At 46.7% G+C, this 23,774-nt stretch overlaps 1 protein-coding gene across 1 annotated transcript in view; it reads right to left on the bottom strand.

The window, feature by feature from the left end:
- Nucleotides 1–13,639, bottom strand: part of LOC139057730 (acid-sensing ion channel 3-like) — a 46,126-nt gene extending 32,487 nt beyond the window's left edge. The window contains exons 1-3 of the mRNA XM_070536478.1: nt 13,526–13,639; nt 7,526–7,871; nt 5,539–5,693 (exon numbers count right to left, since the gene is read on the bottom strand). Coding sequence (XP_070392579.1) covers nt 5,539–5,693; nt 7,526–7,871; nt 13,526–13,530 — 506 coding nt within the window. The 5' untranslated portion in view covers nt 13,531–13,639. The remainder of the gene's footprint in view (nt 1–5,538; nt 5,694–7,525; nt 7,872–13,525) is intronic.
- Nucleotides 13,640–23,774: the final 10,135 nt, after the last annotated feature.

Raw genomic sequence — 23,774 nt, 5'->3', positions numbered from 1 at the left:
CCTAAATTTCTCCTGTGCTGAGCGAAATCGATACCATTTCACAAGGGTTCATCAAGGATAGCAGTCCGACGTATCGGCGGGCTTCGCCACAAGTGCAAATGGTATGCCTCACTTTCATTGGACGCCTTTCACGCCAACACTTTAGTCAGCTGTGCCACGAAGGCACAGGGTATGGCTGCTCTTCAATGAACCTCTCGCCATGGGTCGCGCTATGTTCCACTCAGTGTGCGCCAAGTGAGGGAACAATTCACAGCGTTTGCAGTTACCGGCCTGACGCGCTTCCCATCTCGAGGGCCGAGTGCGAATTTCTCCGCAGCGCCAATATATGACGCAACCTGTGCAGAAATAAGCACGAGAGAAGGGCACTGTTGCCGCATGATGGGTTTCTGAGTGTTCGCACGTACTGTGACCTCATGCACTTCTGAGGCCGTAAGCAGGCTTCGCGGTGGCACCGCCAGATGGCGCCACTGCAGACGGAGTGGCACAGACCCAGATCACCAAGTCACAGTCAAATAGTTTCATTGCACAGCGGTTTTTACCCAATCTTGCCTCTACAGTTACCCATGTTGACGGCAAAGAGGTTCTTTGAAGAGCGGCACATTTTTATTCGTTGCCATGTACTCAGTGGCCCAGGCAAGTCTGACGGTTCGTTTAGAACCCTGTTCCTTCTGCACAGACGCCTATGGGCTACGTATTCGACTATGGACTGCCCAGTGACCGAAATAGGCGGGAAAATGGTTTGAGACATACATACATACATACATACATACATACATACATACATACATACATACATACATACATACATACATACATACATACATACATACATACATACATACATACATACATACATACATACATACATACATACATACATACATACATACATACATACATACATACATACATACATACATACATACATACATACATACATACATACATGCATGCATACATACACACATACATACATACATACATACATACATACATACATACATACATACATACATACATACATACATACATACATACATACATACATACATACATACATACATACATACATACATACATACATGCATGCATGCATGCATGCATGCATGCATACATACATACATACATACATACATACATACATACATACATACATACATACATACATACATACATACATACATACATACATACATACATACATACATACATACATACATACATACATACATACATACATACATACATACATACATACATACATACATACATACATACATACATACATACATACATACATACATACATACATACATACATACATACATAGCCCCCGGAAAGTCTGTAGTCTAGCAATGATTAAAAAATTACTTTACCCTACAGAGCTGTAAACTATGGATACGTCAAACAAGGCATGGCTCAGCATCAGTTTCGAGACATTACGAACCATTATAAGACGGAGAGGCACCGCTACCCCGATCCTCACAAATCGCATAGCAGAGAACAGCAAGCGATCTACCGGCAAATACAGGCAGGATCCTTCCAGCACCCTTACCTTCAAAACAAGATGTATCCGGAAAGGTACGAGGAGGATTGTAACTTCTGCAAAACTCAATTAGGCACGCTCCAACACGTCATTGGAGTATGCGATTTCATCCAGACGATCCCCCACCTCTTACCTGCCCCGCTACCCTACCCCATCCCTCATCCACCGTTACCGAGCGTTGGGAGACCTTGCTAACCAGCACCGCCATGGAAGACCAGCTCGTCCTGATCTCCAGGGGCCAGGCGGCTAGGGAAGCATATGGGTCTCGTGAAGAGGGAACCACTCCCATCGACGGCGTCTAAGAAGATGTCGAGCTCGGCTCAGTAAAGTTGTTTCTCTCTCTCTCTCTCGACCACAGGCCCGTTAAAGTTGAGACAGGATGCGTCCCACAACCATGATATTGTTCGTGTAGGCTCTCAGCCTGTTGGAGTTTCATTTTTTACATGTAAAATAATCTACGTGCTGCGAAATTAATATGACGCTTTTGTATCGTTTTACTGCCAGTTGTGACGGGGAACGCCAGGTTGTAGCAACCTCAGCTTCGATAACTTCTTTGAACAGTTCACGGGTGGATGCGTTCACCCCAATTATTATTTTCACCCCCTAGCATCCTGGTTCGCACAGAGCTTGAGGCTTAGTTTTCTATGCATCAGGAAAGAGGAGATGACCATAGATCCTCATTCCGGCATCCTGAATATCACGGCTTTCCTGACGACAAGCCAGAGAAGGCAATCATTGACACCTCAGCACTGGATGCACTTGGGCAGGTATGCCGTAAGCTTAATTATTCTATTGTCATTGCGCAGATCTCCAATTTTCTATGCGGGAAGAACTGGGGTAAACCAGTTTCAGAGAGTAATTAGAGAAGCTTTGCCTGAGGTCTCCCCAAGATGCTCAGCAAATAGGTCAGAGGAAGACGATTCTCATCTAATTCGAGGAGAGAGAGAGAGAGAGAGAGAGGGAGGGAGAAAGTCGTACAAGAGAAGTGCAAGGAGGCTAAACAAGGCTAATTCCTGTTGGCTGCCCAGTAACAGTTATGATAAATTCGCTGCGATATCAATCCCTGGTTATGTTCATTCTCCTGGTAACTTGAGAGACCATATAAGCAGCAGAAAGGTTACGAGCCGAGCTCCCTGTACTCAATTTCATTTTAAGAGAGAAGTGGAAATGCACTTCAGAAAAGTAATGTTTTGTCGCCGTCCTGTGTAGTGAATAAAACGCAGTCTGTTTTTTTTTTTCTTACTTAAGCCATGCAATGTGAATACTTCGAGATTCCTGCTGTAACACAACCTTATTTATTATTTACTTTGGATTTCCACAACATATGAAGCAACAGGTGGAAGGCTCCAGCCTTAACCTAATTCTTAGTGCCCGATCAACAACAGTGTAGAGTTTGTTGTTGTCATGATGATTATGATCATGATTATCAGGTACTGAAATGTCAAAAGAGCCTTGACGAACAGTCGGGTGTCCTTCAGGACCGCTTAAAAGTAATAAGAAACAACACTGTCTGCAGTTAGTTTTCAGCCTGACAGTTGAGCATAATTGTCGACTGCAACGCTGAATATCGAACCACCGCGCACAGCCTTAAGAATATTTTCACGCAATTTATTGTGTTTATGAAAGTTAGTTCTAATATTACCGTTTGGTCTGGCAGGAACAAACTGCGTGAGCTTGTTCAAGCAATATTTGGCTGGTCTAATCCGTTTCATGGATTTTGTGGATGTGGTCTTTGCAATGATTCGTTGAAGATGGATTAGCTTAGTTCTATTCATATATGAGCTTCACCACAAGCATTTTTACAACTTATGTTATTTATTTTCCACTTTTTAGAGCGTATCTCCTGAAGCAATGAAAAAGGCCTTCGCAGAAACCTCTTTGGTAAGACAGAAGGATGATCAGATCAAATGCAGGCCCTCGAGAGGACGATCAAATGGTGAGTGGATGATGTGATGTAAAACTGAAAAGCGTTAGAAGGATGCAAGACAGATGTGTGACAATACACGATGGAATATCTGGGACAGTTAGTCACGGTAATATTACCTTCGTTACGGTGGTCAAAACTATTTTTAAGCCCGTATACCGTGCATTTGGTGCATGTTAAAGAGACCCAGGTGGTGAAATTAACCCGTAGTCCCCCACTACCAGCGTGTCTCATAATAATATCTTCGTTTTGGCACGTAGGACTTCATTTTTTTGTAACTTTGTGTGAGGTGCTGCCTCCGGAAAAACCAACCTGAACTCCTCTCTCATCCTACTGTCCTCTTCACCACCTTTACCACCACCGCTAATAGGGCAGAGGTGTCCTAAAACCGCTTTCTCATCATGTTAAGCTTGTTGGCATAACAAGGAAAGGTTATTTGTCATCGCCCCCTACAATAATGCCTTCAGGCGCTACAGCACCTTGCAATTAGTTAATTAGCTAATTAATAATGAGTGTATATGTAAATGCAAGTCGCGAGAGGCACACAAGGCGTGTGAGCACAAATCGAAAACAATCGCAACTATTCAATGTTTACGCTAAACACAGTGCGAGAAACTACCGCGAACAAATGAGCAGAGAGTGAACAGTCTGTCTGTCGGCTCGTCATTTTTTACGCCAACTTATAGCTATTTTTCAAGCATAAATATCAAGCATACGCCAACTAGGCTAGACCACAACGTGGACGAAGCTATAGAGCACTGTTGCTTGAAGCTTGCATCTAGTACGTCAGAAGTGCCAACAGGGTGTTCACCGTTTAGAGGCTTGCTCTCCGAAAGCATATACTGACTTCCGTAGCTGAAGTTCTTCAGATAGCATATACTGGCAGTGGTGAAGTTCCAGCAACTAAGAAAAGAAGAAAACAGCGGTAATCTCCTACCTCCATAGAGCATCGCACAATTTAAAGACAACATTGACGAATGCGCCAATCTTAAAGTGATTTTGTCGGCCACTGAAAAGCTTGGTAAACTGTACAAAATTACTATGCACATCGAAGTGCGCCGTAAACAGCAGAATAACAAGCACCGCACAAAGTATGTTAACTGCTACGACGCCGTAGTTCATGCGTATAAAATGGCAAATAAAACTGAGCTTTGGCTTGGTTATACACCGCAAGGATTGTGGCTAAGAGCTCATGCTTTACGAGTGCACGGAAACTGCAACAAAAGGAAAACAGGTAAATGGGCAGATTATGCGCATAAGGTGTAAAGTATTGCATTATATGTACTTGAAAGAAAGGTTTGCCAGCGCAGCATTGATTTTATTGTTTTATTTTTGCACGAATCCGAAGTTTTACACGAGCACAGAAGTTTCATGTCATGTTCTTACATAATCATATGCGACCATTAGATATGATAGATATGAGCCACGTGAGATTTTTTTAAAAGGGCTGTTCGTATATTTCAGCATAGTTACACTCGTGCGGGATGAAGTTGGGTGCTCTGATTGTTAATCTGTCAATGCGTTGAAAAGTTCCTAAAGTTGCTTCTGTTGCTGTTCCTGCTTGGCATTGCGCAGTGTCAAGACTGGTATAAGAATCAGAGCTGGGAGCGGTACCCGTGATACAAGTGCTCTGTCTGGTACAAGAAGCCTCACGAGCTTTGAAGAAAAGTGCGAATTAGCACGTAAAAAAAGAAAGTGTCCTATCGCTTTTTTTTGGCCTCGTTAACAGCGCGCTGTGCGCCTACTGCAGCAGTTTGTTCATTCATTCACTAAATACCGCAGGCCAATGTGTGGCCCAAACAGGAGTGGAGAATCGTTTAGTCCGTAGACGCAGTACATAGACGCATATCAATGCGTGCAATCGCGAGAAAATGTGCTAGCCCATCACTCAGCCTGCAGTGAAAGGCACTGAATGTCGCAGCGGAGACAGGAATCGGGACCACGCTCCCGGTTCACTCTTCGTTGCCGCAACTGTCGCGCGTGTATACATGCGCTTGCGTGCAAGTTTGTTGGTAGTGGACAGGTGCTCGCTTTCGAAGTTTATATATACGCCAGGTGGGCCACTCACCGTGCCTGCATGCAGTCGCTGTTCCCCAGGCGGCACCCGACAAGCATGTGGCGCAGCTGATGCCCCATGGTTCGCACCGTGCTCCGGTTGAGGCGCCTCTTGCGCGCCATCCACAGCCACAGTTCCGACTGCAGCGCCGCGTCCTCCAGGTTGGGCTGCGCGCCCCGAGAGTTTCGGCCGCGACTCAAATAGAGCAACTCAAATTGAACGGCATAAACACTTCACATCAAATGAATACACGTGGTTATCCTATCATATTTGCTTTCGTATTATACACTTAGTCTCACGTAGTCCTATCGGCTTACTGCGATCGATGGTGGTCGCAAGCAGGCGATGTCTCGTGCTGTAATAAACGCTTAGGGCAAGATCTTAGGGAACCATTAGAGAGAAGCCCGGAAGCCGTACGCAATTCATACATGACGCCGTTCAGCGGTGTCCGTATGATGTATCGCTGCATTGTTTGCGCAATAATCGCTTTAACGTCGACGTCATCGTGAGATGATGGCCGAGATTAACGCGATTAGCTATCTCTCAACGCTCTGCACCAACAAGTATCAGCAGCAGCAGCAGCAGCCTCTTTTGTGTCCCCTGCAGGACAAGCACGTCTCAGAGATCCCCAAATACATCAGTCTTGCGCCAACTCATGCCATCTTACGCCTCCAAATTACCTAATTCCATACACCACCTAGCTCTTTACCGCTCTTAGTGTTTTTCTTGCCTTGGAATCCAATCCCTGACTCTGACATCCGTCCAACACATTAAGTGGCCGGCCCGGCCCCATTTGTCTTCTCAATTTCAACTAGAATATCGTCTAAGCCCACTTACTCTCCAGTTTACGCTGCTGTACGTCGTCCCACCTCTTCCTTACGCCTAACATTTTTTTGTTCCATCGCTCGTCGCTCGGTCCTTCTCTGGCTTCTTTATCAAACACGAAGTTTCTGCCCTATATGGCAAAACCGGTAGAATGCGATCGTTCTGCACTTTTCATTTGAAGGTTAGTGATAAGCGATGGGTCATGGCTTGGTAATGCCTGCACGTGCATGGGTTTAAACCCATCTTCATTCATCTCTAAATTTCCTTCTCATGATCAGGGCCACCTACGACTAATTTTCCGAAGTATACGCGCTCTGTCATCGACTTCCGAGGCAGACTGCCAAACACGAATTCTCGTTCTCTTCTAGGATATTGAACATTACCTCAGTCTTCTGCAGACTAATCTTCAGGCGTGCGAATGAACTTTGTCGGCTAAGGTTCTCGATCGTTTGTAGAAAGTTACCTTCATCACTGCTGAATAGAATAGTGTCATCGGCAGACTGCAGATTGCAGAAGTGTTCCCTGTTAATCATCAACACCAATCCTGCCCAGCTAATATCACCTAGCCTTTAAAGAAGCCCAGCATGTGTTCGCATTCCACCGCTAAAGGTAGTGAAAGTGCACCCCCTTCCCCTTCTTAAGTACACTCCTACTGCAGAGACACTAAAGCGGTCAAAAAGTCGAGCTGTATTAGTAAATGACCGATATTCTAAAATACAAAAAGAAAATCCTTGCCAGGAGACACAGCTTCGTAAATCCGAAAATAGACAAGACCAAAACAGGACTGGCGACACCGCCTTTCAAGTTCTCGCAGCAGCTCGCGGTTACCTCATGGGTCTCGGCTGCGTTTCCTTGGGCCTAGTCAATTGTTCATCGTCAGAGATTGACAGCGTTGCATTCTGAAGGAGCCAAAAGACTGAACTTGGGAACCTTCGAGAATTTTTACTGCGCCACAACACCGCAAATACGAGAAAACATTGGAAAGCGTCACGTCCTACTGAGGTACCGGGGCTGACATTTAGGCACAAAGATTTTTTTTTTAACCGGAACGATGCTTTTAAGTTTCTATTGTTGTAATCAATGTCTCGAAGTAAACTTACCGAAACAATATTTTTACAATCTAGACTCACTGAGTGTTTCTTTATTGTGTCGCAGACAACCTGCGTGGACTAACCTCGTAGTAGGTGGCCGGCTCCTCACACTCCCGCCTCCACACTCTGTCGGGCAGAGCCTCGCGTCGCGCCAGCCGCCGGTCCTTGCAGAGCGCGGACCTCCGGAGGGGGTTCACGTTGCACACGGTCACGTCGGGAAACGGTAGCGACGCCTTCGTGTCGTAATGGACGCTGGTGAAGACCCTGTACTGGTCGTACTCGCCGAACACCCGAACCCACTCGCGCAGCGTCAGGCCCACCAGGAGCCCGACGACTAGGAGCCAGCAGAGGCGCCGAAACACGCCACCCCTCAGTCCCAGGAGAATGTCGCACCCGGATGTTCCCGCCGAGGCCACCTCCTCGCGGTACCTGCGATCGCGGTAACGCGCGCTTCCACGTGGCAATTCGATCCTGATGACGAAGTCAGCGGTAAATTGCCATTGGAGTCGCCAACTAGACGAGAAAGATTGGATGGAAACTGGCTTGTCGCTTGTCCTGTGTCGTTCTCCTTCTCGTGATCATCTTAGTTGGCGCTGTTCTTTCCTAATTCATGTATGCACCAAGTATGCATTGAATGCTGTCCTGAAACTGGAGAATGACTGCCACAATCGTAGTGGTAGCTTTCCGATAGACTTTCGGGGATATGCTGCTACGAACACTTGCTGAATGCGGCGCACCACGACCGGTCTGTAGCGCGCGTCTGGCGTCTAGACGCCAGACGACGCCAGACGCTGGACGCGTGATGTATCGGCCTCCGTTAGAAACTATATTAAAGCCCTTCCGAGGAGACATATCGTGCACTTCTATGAGGGCCAGCCCATAAAGACAACCCCCTCCCCCCCCCTCGATTACCCTGTCTCCGGGATGGGATCAGTTTACTAAAGAGAAGACGGCTGTGCACCAAAAGTGGAGGGAAAGAGCCAAATAAAGCGCCGTAATATTCGGGAATGCATCAACAATGTCCTATCAAATGTGAATAAAACGCTCGGAATTTTCCCAGAAATGCCTGAAAATTTTTGTATGCGGATTACCTTTACCGCATATATAGCACGCATAAGTGAGGCAAATAAATCGATTTGGGCAAATTGATGTCTATCCCACAGAAATTACAGTGTGTTAGAGATGATTGTGAGTGAGGAAATTGTAGAGGGAAATTACAAGCGTATTAGCACACATTGCTTGAGTATTCGCCTCTAACACACTTTATGGATATTAAACTTTAGGTCTTATGTTGCAGATGGTCAGTAAAACAGATGTTTTTTTTTTTGGCAGCCGTAACGGTTTCCAGGACTTTTTTTTTTCTTCTTCATATAGGTATGAACCACACGTATCGATATGTTCGTTTCAAATAAACGTGCTTCAATTTGCCTTTGGATTGCGTCATTTTTAACGTATACAGTGGCACTTAAAATGCACGTCGACGCTCGGCTAATGTCTGCCAAGTCCACTATATACAATCCAGGGTGACGTCACATTCCATTCGCCAGCGTGTATTCTACGATATATTCGTAGAGGGAGGCTCTTAATTCCTCAGCAGATTTTCCTGTCGACTCCCACAGCGCGCCACTCCAGGTGAGAGTGATGCGAAAGAAAGGACACCCACAGTGCTAGTGCACGTCGCAGGCACGTCGCAGGCACACAAAATAGGGAACACACACAACAACATTCTACTCGTGTATCAACTGGTTCAACAGCCAGCTACGTTGTGTGCTGATAACCGCGTGCTGTAATATTTATAAAGGAAACATGACCAATGAAATAACGTTACAAACTAGTACATGGGTAGACTCGGGATCACAATAAACGGTTTTCATTGTACCTGACGAAATGAGCAATTTTTTTTAAAGAGTTTAAGAACCTCACACACGAAACGCGTTCCCCATGATCATGTATATGGTAAGTGCGGAGTGTTGATATAACGAACGCAGCTGACCGTTGTCTGGAAAAGTGAGTTCGAGCAAGCAGTGACTTACATTCTCAACTTCTGCACCGAAATACAGCTCGCAGACGTGCCGCGGATCTAGCAGAAGTTTACTCTCATCTACACCCCGTATAATATTCTCCTCTCCGTTCTAACGGCATGTGTAATTTTTTTCGCAGCATTTGTGCTTCTGCATTTCTTCCTTAGAAATTATAATGATCGCCACACCGCTCGCTTCGACTTCTTCCAAGGAGGTCCTTCTTGGCAGAAGTCGAAGTGAGCGGCGTAGCGAACGTATTCTCTCCCCAACATCGATACTCGTAATGCTTTCCGCATTTCATTTGTTTCCAATGTTTTGAACTCTTAATAAAAAACAGCAATATCCATACGGGGCTTCATTATTGCCACACAGGAGATCTTTTTGATCGAATAGCAAGCTGGAGCTACGAACTAAAACCGCTCAATCAAGCGGCCATAAAGTGCAACCTAAAAGACACCGCAGCAGGGAACTTCCTATGTTTTTAACCTTGAGCTGCAGTCTGCGTTAAAGCAATGCTAATGGCGCTTTTCCGCTATTTCTAGTATAGCGAAATGCTTTTCGGTTGCACTTTGGAATCGCAAAATAAAGCTGAATTGTGAGGACTCTTTCTTGCATTACGTTGCACCTGTCATTAAAAAAAAATGTGCCCTTTAGGTTACCGTGATGAACGGTAATGGACATTCGATCGGCGGCTGCGCCAAAGCTCAGTATAAGCTTGTCGCTCTCCTTCTCGTTTTATGTTATAACTTTATTTATAGTTTTTCCCCCATCAGATGGATTCCGGATGTCGAAGCCTGGTTAAGTAGCACATGCACTGCCTCAAAGTAAGAAAAAAGAAAGAAGAAAAATTCTCAACAACCATGGAAGGGTAGTGCTTTCAGTAGGAATGCAGCTTCGCGCATTGTGATGTCCCTACAGGCGCAGTGCCAATCGAGTGACACGCGGGTGGATAGATACATGCGCAGTGAGGAAGCGCCGCATTACCTGATGTAACATCCGCACCTTTAAACTTTTTCGCATTTCTTGGGCCCCCATCCACTCTGCATGCACACCAAAATAATCCGTCGCGACGTCCTTGATTAAGAAAATGCTGTCTTTCTGACTATATAGCCCCTCGCGCATGGCAGCCCGTGTGGCGAGCACAATACATCTGCTAGAACGATTGTATAGCTCCCAGTTAGGATTGATGCGCTTGTACTGCCTGTCCATGAAAGGGGCGGATAACTGACATCGATCAGTTCCAAAGCGCGCTTATCGACTTAAGCTTACTTAAATTACGCGAATTGATTGCACATGTAGTGAACACAATGAAAATGTAGGCTGTCACCTGTGGATCGGTGTGCTCATGGAAGCACGACGTATAAGGCTGCAACGCGCACACGCTCAAAAAGCACTTTCTGTTAGTAGCACTCTATTCGAGGCAAGGCTCCGCTTATTAATGCGAAGCTTCCTTTGCCTCTTCTCCCGACTATCCGGGCGCTACGATGGTCTCGCCGCGCGTACCGCTGGGTTTCTTGCAACGCCAACAGATGGCGCACGCCTCCATGCATCCCGGTCGGTGCCACAGTGGTCCGAGATGCGTAGTTTGCTCGTATGACACATGCTGAGCTTGCTTGCCTATGCGATGAAAATGCAGGTGCTGGGCGGTGGAGGTCCCGTGCTGGGCTGTGATAGCCTAAACATTACAATCGTCCATAGCCTGAAGACAGCGCTTGGAGCTCGCGTCTCAACAGCGTGCTGGTCACGTATGCAGAAGGAGCACGTAAACACGCACAGGAAAAAGTCGTAGATGTGCCCGAAATCCGATGCATCGATTGCAATAGCAAATTAGTGGACAGTTATACGAAGTAAGAATAGTAGTTTTATCGGCCGTATAAATTCTGAAACATTCGCTTACTAACTGAATGAACAAGCATGGTGTCAGCGCGCACAGGTCAAGATGAATGCATCCGAATCAATGACTGCGCACACTCGCTGTCAAATGCGTGAGAAACTGCGGCAGCAGCAGCGAGCGAAGTGACCTTCGCACTGTCTGTCGCTTCGACGCAAACAGAGGCGAGAAAACAGCGCCCACAAAGGTATGAGCAGCCTGCCGATCGCTTTCAAGATGCCGCGTGCCGCCGCGCAATATATGCAGTTTATGACAGAGTAGAAGTCGCCACCGCCCCTTCCCTTCCATATTGCTTCCCCGCTCTCCTCCGTTTCGCGCGCGAGATTGAGTCGCGATCGTCAGTTGCCCTTGCGCCCAATCGCGAAATACGCAGTTGCTATGGAGCCCAACACCACCACCCCCCTCCTTACCTCTCATCCTCCCACGGCCTTTCGCGCGACGGAAGACGGCGCGTTTGCTCTTCGCCTTCCTTTCTCGCGTGCGGCAGACTGAGCCGCTGTCGTCGGCTCCCGTCGCGTGCATTCACTCGCACATACGGCATACGGCACCCGGTGGCGCTGTTATCGTCCTTGGACTTTATACGGAACATCCCGGTGACGCCACCGGTGACAGCGACTACAAAAATGTGCCTGGGCTATCCCCATTATTGTTATCGCATCAATATCGCATAAATAAAAATGGCTCCAAACCGTGCACTCAGCTTCGAGGACACCCAGGCCCGAAAAAAGCGTCGCGCGGAACAGCGTTTTCGGTGCGCAGCGAAACGTGGAGTAGACCGCAAATGTATGTATAAAACGTGTACATATACAGTTTTATCATAGTGAGTTGAATTACGTACGTACTGATAATTCAATTAAAGTTTAACACTTCTGCAGTGATGCGAAGCGCCATGTGAGGTAACGATAATGCTAAACTCTCAGAGATTACGAACAATGACGCAAAAGAACGCCTCAAGCATACATGTCTACCTGTGTGCTCTGCGGGCTACTCAAACAACCAGTAGTGGTGCACGCAAGGTAGCGTCTAACATCAACTCGCCACTCTCGTATTCCACCAAACGCTGAATAAGTTACACATTCGCCGTCATCGTCACTGCTAATTACCGTCAACCAAAGCAATGAGCGTACAAAGCATCGCTTATCTCGATTTCCACAGTGCGTGGGACCCACAAAGTTCTTTCTTGGTAGTTCGCACAATGAGACCCTAAAGCCATAGGTTGGCTTACTGCGCCGGCCACCGCTTGCCGTCAAAATAATAAAACGCCTCGTTTACGAGCTTATATGTATTTCACCTGAGAAGGCTGCGTCCTGCAATATAAATTCAACTCACTAGAGTTGACGCTAGGGGACAGTGAAAACATCAAACGCCTAATGGCACATCTGCACACAAATGCAACGCTATGCACATCTGGAAGTAAGAGACTCCCTGAAAAAGCATCATTAGCCATTAAGGACGTCATGTGCTGACATCACCTATTCTAAGCTGGTCCAAGGCTTCCGGCTTCGTTGCGCAGTAAGTGAGGGGCACAGAGTTGCTCAGGCATTGCTCAGCCTGGCGAGGAGCCATTTGCTAAGGAGGGATTGAGATCCCTGCAATGCACGTACGTCGCGCAATGTCCTACGGCATGGATATTAAAATATAGGTTAAGCGACCTGGGCTGCTCGTAGGAGTGTTCTCAGCTCCGTGCAGTAACTCGTCCTCCTACTTGAACATACCTAGTTTAAAAGTAAATTAACATATGCCGCAATAGTTGTCTTCATTTGGCAATGTAATTCACGACAGGCGATCTCTTAGCCTTTTTGCCGTTTTGAAGAAGCAGGCTAGGTTTATTGTTTGAAAATTATGGTCCAGAAAACACGGACACAAGACAAACGAAAAGGACAGCACGAACGCGGGCTGTCATAACACGAATCCTTACTCTTTGAGACGTGGATCCTTACTGATCGACCGGCAGTTTTCTTCAGTTCTGAGATGTATTAAGGGATTGCTTAAATGACGCATTAGCCTTAGCGTTTCCAAAAACACAAGTGCGACACATGTGTCAATAAATTATGCAAGTTAACTATTCTTAAGCGCAGTATCACGCTTACACTTCATTATGAAATGTTCGCATAACATAAGGGCATGCAGCTGCACATATTCTCGAAGTAAGTATGAATAATGTGACTTACATCATCCTATAGCTCGTGGAAGTAGTACAATCGCTGGCTGGACAGCACTGCTGTACTTGATGATGCTTAATCAATCACTCCTTGGGCGACAATTCATGCCTACCTACATTACCCTTGTTTCAACTCGTTCGTCGCAAACCAACATACCATTCCTCCATAGCTCACCAAAAGTAATCATTCCTACCACTTGCCTACTACACAGTCATCTCTCCGAACATCAAACGTAAACATTTTTGCCCCCCGAGGATTACCGATGCTGATAGAAATGCTGCTTTCACTTTTCAACTGCATCCGACCATGGCACCCACTTCAACAGGCCACCACTATTCAATTTGGAGACAGACGCGCTGCCACGGAGCTGACTTCTATTAACGCCGGCTCTGACTTTTGCGTAAAATGCATCGCACGAGATGCAACCTTTAGGGCGTCCTTCAATGTTGCTGCTAATGTATTTTCGATCGGATTTCTACAAGCAGCCAGCGTGAATACCTCGACCTCTTTGATGTTGGTGTTTTTTCTGTGCTGCACTTCTTCCCTTCTTCCCCATTCACTCCGAGAGCATTCGTCGATGCGTTGTGAAGCCATTTCAAAAGGCGAAGGAAAGGCGACAGGTTGCGCGATCCCAAGGGCTGGACCACGTCGTCTCAGCCCTGTACTTATTGGTTTGCTAGTCGATAAAGTTAGTACCGCGTAGTTAAAAAAAGTTTCTTAGTTGAGCACTAAAATACAATGACAAAATATATTAATATATAAAGGGAAAATCAGACATGCACCCTTTCGTAGCGATTGCTGCAAAGGAAACCCATAAGGGTTCCTCGAAAGAAACGCTTCGCAGTTGCAGAAAAATTCGTCCTGGTCCGGGACTCGAACCCGGGACCACCCGCCTTTCCGGGGTAGCCGCAGTACCATTTGAGCTAACCAGGCGGCTAGCCGATGGCAGGGCGAAGTCGAATTTGTGGATAACTGGAAGCAAAGGCAAGAATTTGGCGCAATAGTTCGCAAGGTGGAGAAAAGTAATTATTAAAGGGAGAATCAGAGATCGACCCGTTCGTAGCGATTGCTACAAAGGAATCCGTATGGGTTCCTTTGTAGGCCATCATGTATGGCTATCAAGTTGTGCAATTTTAGCTATACGTCAAGCGTACCTCTAACGCACGTCATCTAGTAATTAAGTTTTGATAATAGCAGGTACTTCGTTATGTATTTGAATATCCTGTCCCTCTTCTTTCTTTTTTCCTCGAGTGATAGATATATCATACTCTTTTACCCATTTATTCATCTTTCTTTCTTTCTTTTAAATAGTTGGGATCCTCGCTCGCATGCTAAATTAAAATACCCCAAAACAACAGAGGCATTTTTCATATGTTCCGCTGTAGCCTTCTGTTATGATTACTATAGCAATACGTCCAATTGCAGTGTTTTCACCAAGGGACCTCTGCCTTCATATATGCTACGCCATCTGCACGTTCCTAAAAGTTTATGAATAATAAAGTCAAACTCACACCAGCGAAAATTTTGCAAATGGATTATCAAAGTAAAAAAAATCTGTACCTTCAACATTTCACCTTCAGCATGCAACTTGGATGGCATTTATCTTTCTTCATTTTTCAACATTATTACTACGGCATACCCAGCGCAACACGAGGTATACATACAGACCGATACCGGAGGGACAAGCGTTGCTGCGAGCTCAGTTTATATAAGAATATGGGCTGGTGGTAATGGAGCATGTAATTGCGTAGCCGATGAGAAGGGTATTACTTATATGGGGCGCAGGAATCGTGCCACCATTCGCATTAAATCATGACAGTCTATCGCGCATCTTTCGCATGTTTTTATACATGTGTATCTCTGGACATATGCGACAAGCCCCTGAGCTGTTCAATGAAACTATTTCGGCGAAACCGATCATTAAATATCGTTCTAGTGAAAAAAATTGGCAGTGGCTTGGCTCGGCTATTCCAGGACAGACGTAGCGAAAGCTAAGGCATAGCATGGTTAGCCTTGATTAATCTTGATTGTAAGTCCAGGTTAGTCTGGTTGTCTAGCTATGTTGCGGCGTCTAGCCAGTCGTTCGGCGCGCTGTTCGTCTGTTTCTTGGGCGATTCGTTTCCTCTTCATCTCGTTCCGATGTCGATTCCAGGCCTCCTCCTGCTTATCAGAATTGTCGCCGTCCGTACTGCCGCCTCAACTGTGTTTGCGGCGCACGCGAGCTCTCCTTTTCAATCCTCCGACATGTTAACAGGCATGCGACGCAGCTGGCGAAGCGAGCCGAGGCGAACGCAGCGACGAGGAACGCGGTGTGACGTCATGTGCCTCGTCGGAGCACCACCATGGCGAAATCGCAAGTTCGCGGCCAGTAAAGCTTTCGCCTTTAAAAAAGCTGATGAGCGGAGAGCCGATTCCTTCGGACCTCCGCGCCTTTTTTCTTTACGGCAACTTTTAGTCTCCTACACCGGTTTCCCCTGCTTTCGGGGTGCGTGAGGTGCATTCTTGTACATTAAATCAGGAGGACAGCCCTATGTGACTGTTACCTTGTGTGTTGCCTTGCATACTTTTATCTGTCTTCCTAAACTTAGCGGTGCTAACATTCCATTGATCGGGAATATTCAGCGACGATATTAAGGAACGAAAAGCAAGTAGGACAATTCTGTCCCTTGAAAAATGTTTTCAACTAATGTTCAAATTGAGGGAAATCTACCAAGTGACGCGGTGGTCAATGTCTTTTACATGACAGCTAGGATGTAGAAGGGCAGCCATAAGCGAGCGTATGCGATAACCAGATATTTTAATTTCAAGCTCACGCAAAAGATTTCGTCACGACTCCTGCTAAGATGACATTTACTGTAATTGGGTATCGGGTCGTAACGATACCGTGTCTTAATAAGACGCGGTCTTGTTGCGACCCAATTTCTTCAAGCAGACTGAAATCAGCTTGTTCTTTTCCTGCCAAGCTGTCTATGCCTGTCACTAATAAATATTTGCTGATTGATGTGAGAGTCCTGGAGAATACCCTGGTGAGAATAATGAGGTGTAGCCACCTGTTCCTCAGAGCATATTCCGTCATTGTTTATGTGGTGTTGTTAAAGAATCAACAAGTCAACCAATAAGTTTTATTTACAATACATATATATATATATATATCGAACAGTTATTGGATATGCATGCGTGTTGTCGCACAGAATTGCGAATGATTCTGTGAAAACGTTACTTCGCGCTAGAAGCCAAGATCATGTTGCCGTACCAACTCGCCCAACTGTCTATCCTTTTGGTTACGTATATGTTACTACACATTACGACTGTGTGGTGGCCATAGTACTTTTCATCCATTGAAACATGTTATGTTTGTTCTTCAATATTGGTGGCCTTATTCTAGACGAATAAAAGTGAAGTTGCTTTTGAAGGCTCAGTGGCACTATCATTTATTCCCACTCTACTAACTCACCTTCCTAAGGAACCTACTGGAGCGATTGCCGCCAATAACAGCCCAATTGTGTTCACATTAAGACATACGCTACTCCTTTAGTTTAATGACACGCTGGCGCATCAGCTAAGGTGAGTTGCAATATCACCTCAGCCTCAAAAAAAAAGGTAAGTGCTGGCATAGCGCTCAAAATGCCGGACACTAAAGAAATTTAGACATTTGCGCCAGTCAATATAAGATCTTGACGTCGCTGCCAGTTCCGGTTGTGACACCACCCTTTATTGTTTATTTTTATCTTGCGGTTAGTTGTACACTAACCGCGAGATACACTAACCTTGTACTACACTTGTACACTTGTACACTAACCGATTAGGTGACGGTCGCAACGAGTCGCCATTTTCTTGAAATGTGGGCCGGCAGTCACGCGCTCCTAGTATTGCGCTTCAATTGCTGGGCGCTGTTCGTTGGCCGCAAACCACCAGCTTCTCTTTCCGGCAGGGTGGAATTAATCGTCCATAAATTCGATGCCGATCTATCTCGATCGCCGAAAATGCACCGTGGGATGATGATGATGACGAAAAACTTCCTTTATCCCTCTTTAAAGGAAAAGGGGCAACGGAATAGAGGATGGGGGGGGGGGAACTACTTGAAGTAGGCCTCCTCTATCCTCTCAGCCCACTCCAGAAGGGCCTCCCGAAGGTGACAACCGTATAAGATTCGGGTATAAGATAGCATTCTCACAGGGGGAAAGGGGTCACTCCAGCCCCTTTCCCCTCGTACATCTCTTCTTTTCCTCTCCCGTTAGGTCATGTGGCCCCTTTTTAGCGAAGCCCAACGACGGCACAAGACCTGCATAAACAGCTTCGCTGTGAGATATGCCTTACGTTTCTGTGATGCTGGGCAGAATAAAACCAACCTCACAAGGGTTCCTCAAGAATAGCAACCCTACGATTGAGCAGGCTGCGCCACAAACACACTGGGGATGTGCTCTCTTCAACGAACGTATTTCGCGCTGACATTTTAGAGATTTTCACCACAAATTCACTGCGTACGTGCCACTCTTCAATGAACCTCTCGGCAACTTGTGTCACGGAGTATGTGCCGCTGGGTGTGCAACAAGCTAGCTACCGTGCATTGCGACTAGGAACAAGTTACCGTGCATTGCGAAGGCTACGCGATCGTCATAAGACGGTTTTTGCCGAATCCTTTCAAGCCAAACTTTCTAGGGGAACCTTCCCACACATTGCTAACAGTGGCTGCTCCTGCTTCCGCCACCGCCTTGCCGAATAGGCTACACACCATACAACGCACATAAAACGAATCGTCTTATGTATACTGTATAGCCTCATCTGTACTACTCCTACATGTTCTGCTGGTCGACCTTATTCTCTGCATAATTAGACAGTGAAACAACAAATGGTGCCTAAATAGCTTTAATACAAGAAATATAAGCCTCCAAGTGCATAATTTCTTTTAATGCCTTAGCGTTCTTAGGGTATCCCACACACTTTTAGGGTCTAGCTATGTTTGAATGTTTGTATATAACCTTATTTCCTCTTACCTGTATCGCATCGTTCTGCTGTTCTCATGGAACAAGGTTCGAAACCAACCATCCGACCAACATGGTGACTGAGTATTGTCAGGATTGGGGGCTCAATCCCTTCGTCCGTGGTCCTTTGCCAAGATTGGAGTACGGCATGAATTCAAAGGTAGCTGGCCCATGCCGTCGTCCAACTTATTTACGCTGAGATCGTTGATGAAGTGAAGAACTGCTTCTCATCGAGAACGAGGGAAAAGGGGTTTATTTACAGAAATTAACTCAGTCTAACATGGCTGCTTGAGAAAAAGAGTATTAGTCCAACAGGACTGCATGAAAGAAGTGAACCAGTCTAACATGACTGCTCAAGAGAAGTGCGTCCAACAATCGCACAACCACAGTTTTTATACACTCGATCCGCCCGTCCACGACGCGGCGGCTGTTCGTTTACACATCACCAACTCGCAGCTGCTCTGAAGACCAGTTTACAGACACAAAGGCACACACATTCCGAAGCCCAAGCGACGGTGTTGAAGGTGGTGCCGTTCCGGAAAATCGACGTTGTCGATCGCGCGTCGCTCATTGTTCCGAGCCACTCCAAACCTTGAGAAGCACAAAAATAAGTCTTCCCGCGGTAGCTTCTCCAGGCGTGTCAAATCAGCCCCGCGTTGAGGAACTCTGGAATCATTGTCCACACACCGAATTCGTCCCGTCACCATGTCGAAGGGGCTGGAGGAAGGCGGCGGGTTCCAGCGCAAAGGTCGCTTCTTTGAACGCCTCGCAGCTGCAGCACGGAGAGGTGCAGGTGCGCGTCTTGCACCCCTTGTCGTAATCAGGTGGCAAGGTGGCAGTCTTGTTGTGCAACCCGCCGTTCTTTACAGCGCCTCCATGGCCCCAAAAGTCTCGACTGTCTAGCGCTGACAACCGCTAGGCAGGAAGAGAACGGCTGCTGGTCAGGGGGGGATTGATGTCTTGGCTCGCAGCGACCACTTGTGCATTGATGTCACCGCCCCAAAACATCCAACAAGGACAGGCAACTGCAAAATGAACCCCACAACACGGCTCTGCGCCGAGATGACGTGCATTGGCTCCCACTTTAGACTCGCTAGGCTTCAAAAAAAACAACAACATAAGTGCAGAAACAAAAAAATGCTGCATTTCACTATGCCAATTTCTGAAGCAAAATCCTGCTGACAAATTCAGCAATCATGGAGGGAATCCTGCTAAAAGAGAGGGGATCTTATTCGCTTAATAAAATTAACACTAGTAACCCTAAAATTTAGGCGGGACCCCCAAACGCAGAATTCAAATTAGCCTGCTCAAACCATCCGCATTGCTATGCAACTTTCCCTTCTTATATCTAACGGAGAAGTTGTACTCTTGGAGAGTGAGGCTCCATCGGAGCAAGCGGCCGTTTTTGTGTGACATTTGATTGAGCCACGTCAGAGGACAGTGGTCGGTCTCGAAGATGAACTTCGCTCCGTACAAATAACACGACAACTTCTGGGCGGCCCAAACCAAACAAGCGCATTCCTTCTCTGAAGCGCTGTAGGCTTCCTCTCTTACATTTAGTTTACGGCTGGCGTAGAGGATAGGATGCTCCTCGTTATCGTCGCCGACTTGACTAAGTACCACGCCCATACCTCTGTCGCTTGCGTCGCATTGAACTATGAATTCCTTAGTGTAGTCTGGCGCGCGAAGCACAGGGCGAGAAACCAATAGCGTTTTCAAACTTTGGAAAGCGTTCTCTTTGTCCTTATCCCAGAGTACGGTACTCGGTGCTCCCTTTCGGAGGGCGTCTGTTAATGGACTTGCCAATTGCGAGTAATTCGGAATGTACCGTTGATAGTACCCCACAAGTCCCAAAAATGAACGAACGTCCGTTTTCGTGCGCGGCTGAGAAAAATCTCTAATCGTAGCTATTTTCAGCTCAGCCGGCCGTCTCATGCCCTGACCAACAACATGGCCCAGATAAGTAACCTGCGAACAACCAAACCTACACTTTTCCGCTTTCATCGTTAAGCCGGCTTCCCTCAACCGTGAGAACACCTGTTTGAGGTGCGATACGTGTTGTTCCCAGCTGTCCGAAAAAATGGCTACATCATCAAGATAAGGTAAGGCGAACTCCTGCAAGTCTTTTAGGACAATATCCATTAACTTAGAGAAGCTAAACGGCGCGTTCTTCAGCCCGAAGCTGAGTGCGAGAGGGCGAAAAGTGCCCACAGGCGAGATGAATGCAGCATAGCGGCTGGCACTTTCTGAAAGGGGAACTTGCCAGTACCCCCGCACGAGATCTATAGTTGAAATGTATTTAGCAGCGCTAACTCTTTCAATTCGTTCCTCAATGTTGGGTATCGGGTACAGCTGATCCCTAGTGATCGCATTTAACTTCCTGTAGTCAACACACGGACGAGGGTCCTTGTTAGGGGTTTCTACGAGTATTAGCGGTGACGTGTAGTCACTCTCAGCGGGCTCAATAACTCCCAACTCTAGCATGCGCTGTATCTCTGCCTCCATAATCTCTCTCTGTCTTGGAGACACCCTGTAAGGTTTTGATCTTACTGGTTCGGTAGAGGTCAGCTCAATTTCATGCGTTATCAGTTCGGTTCTACCCGGCCGATCGCTGAATCTGTCGAGATATTCCCCTAACACCCCTTTTAGCTCATCTAGCTGCTCGGGTCTTAGAGCATGCGAGCTTACCGAGTGTTCTACTACTTCTTCTAGGCCGATTTCAGAGTTGGAGGTTGCCCTATACTCCTTAAACTTGGTACCGATGTCATCCGGCTCTTTGACAGTATAGTTAACGACTCCGCTCCGCTCTACATACGGCTTCATCAAATTACAGTGATATATCCTCACTTCCTTCCTGCGACCGGGCATTCTCAAAGCATAGTTAGTTTCTGAAAGTTTGTGCAACACTTTAACGGGCCCGTCCCAGTGAACTTCAAGCTTGTTCTTTCTTGAAGGTTTGAGGATCATTACCTGGTCTCCGGCGTTAAACGTACGAAGCCTCGCATTCTTGTCATAATAGAATTTGGCGTTCTTTTGAGCTAGTGCCATGTTCTTTCCGACTAGTTCTTGGGTTGCGCTTAGCCGCTCCAGTAAATTTAGCACGTATTCAACCACGGTTGGACTCTCCCCTCTTTCCTCCCACATCTCTCTTAACATTCTCAGTGGAGACCGGAGTGTCCTCCCATACACTAGTTCTGCTGGTGAGAACCCTGTCGCTTCATGTGGAACCGTTCGCAAAGCAAACAAAGTTGCCGGCAGACAGTTCTCCCAGTCCTCCTTGTGCTCGTAACAGAGCGCACGCAAAACTCGCTTAAGCACCGAATGCCACCTCTCTACACTGTTTGACTGAGGGTGATAGACAGAACTGTGAATTAACTTCACCCCGCACTTTTGCAGGAATGTGGAAGTCAGTGCGCTCGTGAATACTGACCCTTGATCTGCCTGAATTTCGGCTGGAAACCCAACTCGTGCAAACACTGTCAAAAGCGCGTCTACTACTTCAGTGGAGCTGAGCTCTTTCAAAGGGATTGCTTCTGGAAACTTGGTGGCCGGACACAGCATGGTAAACAAGTACCTGTAGCCTGATTTTGTTTTTGGAAGAGGCCCTACCGTGTCTATTACAAGTCGTCTGAAAGGCTCTGTTATTAAGGGCACTACCTTCAGTGGAGCTTTCCAAGTCTCTCCTGGTTTACCAGAACGCTGGCAGGCGTCGCATGATCTTACAAAGTTTTCTACATCTTTGAAACAGCCAGGCCAGTAGTATTCCATAAGCAATCTTTCCTTTGATTTGTTTATGCCTAGGTGGCCGGACCACCCATTTCCATGACAAAGACTCAAAAGGTCCTCCCTATACTTAGTAGGTATGACTAACTGATCTAAAATCTTACCCTTTCGATCTCTGTAATGCCGATACAACAATCCTCCTCTCTCATGTATCGTTACGTTGCGCCTAGCAATGCCTTCTTTAGCCGTGTCACGTAATTTAGCTAAGCTCTCATCATTCTTTTGCTCAGCTGCCAGTGACTCTCTATCCACGCGTAAGAGTTGATCAAAGTTCTTTGAGGCCGGTGATAACAACGACCCTGTCTCGCTTGGGAGCGCGTCTGCATGCTCTTCCTGCAGGCTAGAACTCTGACACTCTAGTGCTACGCTCTCATTGAGCTGGTCGACTGGCAGGCTCTCCTCAACTGTTCTTTTGTCCCTCGGGCCTAGCTCGGATTCGGGTATTGAAGCTATCCCCTTTTCTGCTTCAGCTGGAGGAGCTTGAGCATTTTCAGCCGAAAGCGCCGCGATCTTACGAGCTTGGCCTCGGGTCAATGCCTGTACTATGCCCTCTCCCAGTTTGAGCCCTCTGTCACGCAGTAACTGATTCGAACGATTCGAAAAGATGTAGGGATACTGCAGTGACAAAAATTTGGAAACTGCAGCCTCAGTCTCTAGCTCCCCGAATGGTACACTGATTTTGACTTTGGCCATGGGCAGACACACGCTGTGTTCTTCTACAACCTGTTTTATCCATGCTACTTCTCCGGTGAAGTCCTCTACCATCACGTAAGACGGATGGACAATGTCCAGCGTGGCGGCACTGTCTCTTAGCACTCGGCATGGTTTTCCATTAACTTGCAGGTCGTGGAGATATGGACTTAAAAGTTCCATATTCTCATCCTTTTCCTCCACGTAGGAAAAAACTACGCTTGGCTTCTCGCAGTTTACAGCTATATGTCCCAGTTTGTGGCATTTGTAACAGCGAATTGGTCTGACAGATTCGAATTTTCTTTTCTGTTCTTTTTGTGCGGTTTCTCCGTTAACTTTCTCCTCGCTCTTTTCTGCGGGCTTTTCCGCCATGTCTACAGGCTCGGATCGTCTAGCTTGCGCACCCTTTTTGAACGGAAATGGCTTCCGCGGTCCATTTCGACCGTCCCAGTTTCCCTCCTCGGCGTTCAACTTTCTACGGGTTGCGTACTCTTCGGCTAATTCAGCCGCCCTTTCCACAGTGTTTACATTACCTCTATCTTGCACCCACAGTTTCACAGCTTGGGGAATGGTTTTGTAAAACTGCTCTAGACACATGCATTCAATGATCATGTCTCTGCTGTCGTACGCTTCCGCGCTTTTAAGCCACTCGACTAGGTTGGCCTTTAAGCTATATGCAAACTCCGGATAGCCCTCGCTATCTTTCTTGCCTGTGCTCCTAAACCTTTGCCGAAAAGCTTCGGCTGAAAGGCGGTATTTCTTCAGGAGACTAGCCTTAACTTTCGCATAATCATATGCATCCT

This window comes from Dermacentor albipictus, chromosome 3 (assembly GCF_038994185.2).
Source record: "Dermacentor albipictus isolate Rhodes 1998 colony chromosome 3, USDA_Dalb.pri_finalv2, whole genome shotgun sequence".
NCBI lineage: Eukaryota > Metazoa > Arthropoda > Arachnida > Ixodida > Ixodidae > Dermacentor > Dermacentor albipictus.
This window is presented reverse-complemented; position numbering and strand designations above follow the sequence as displayed.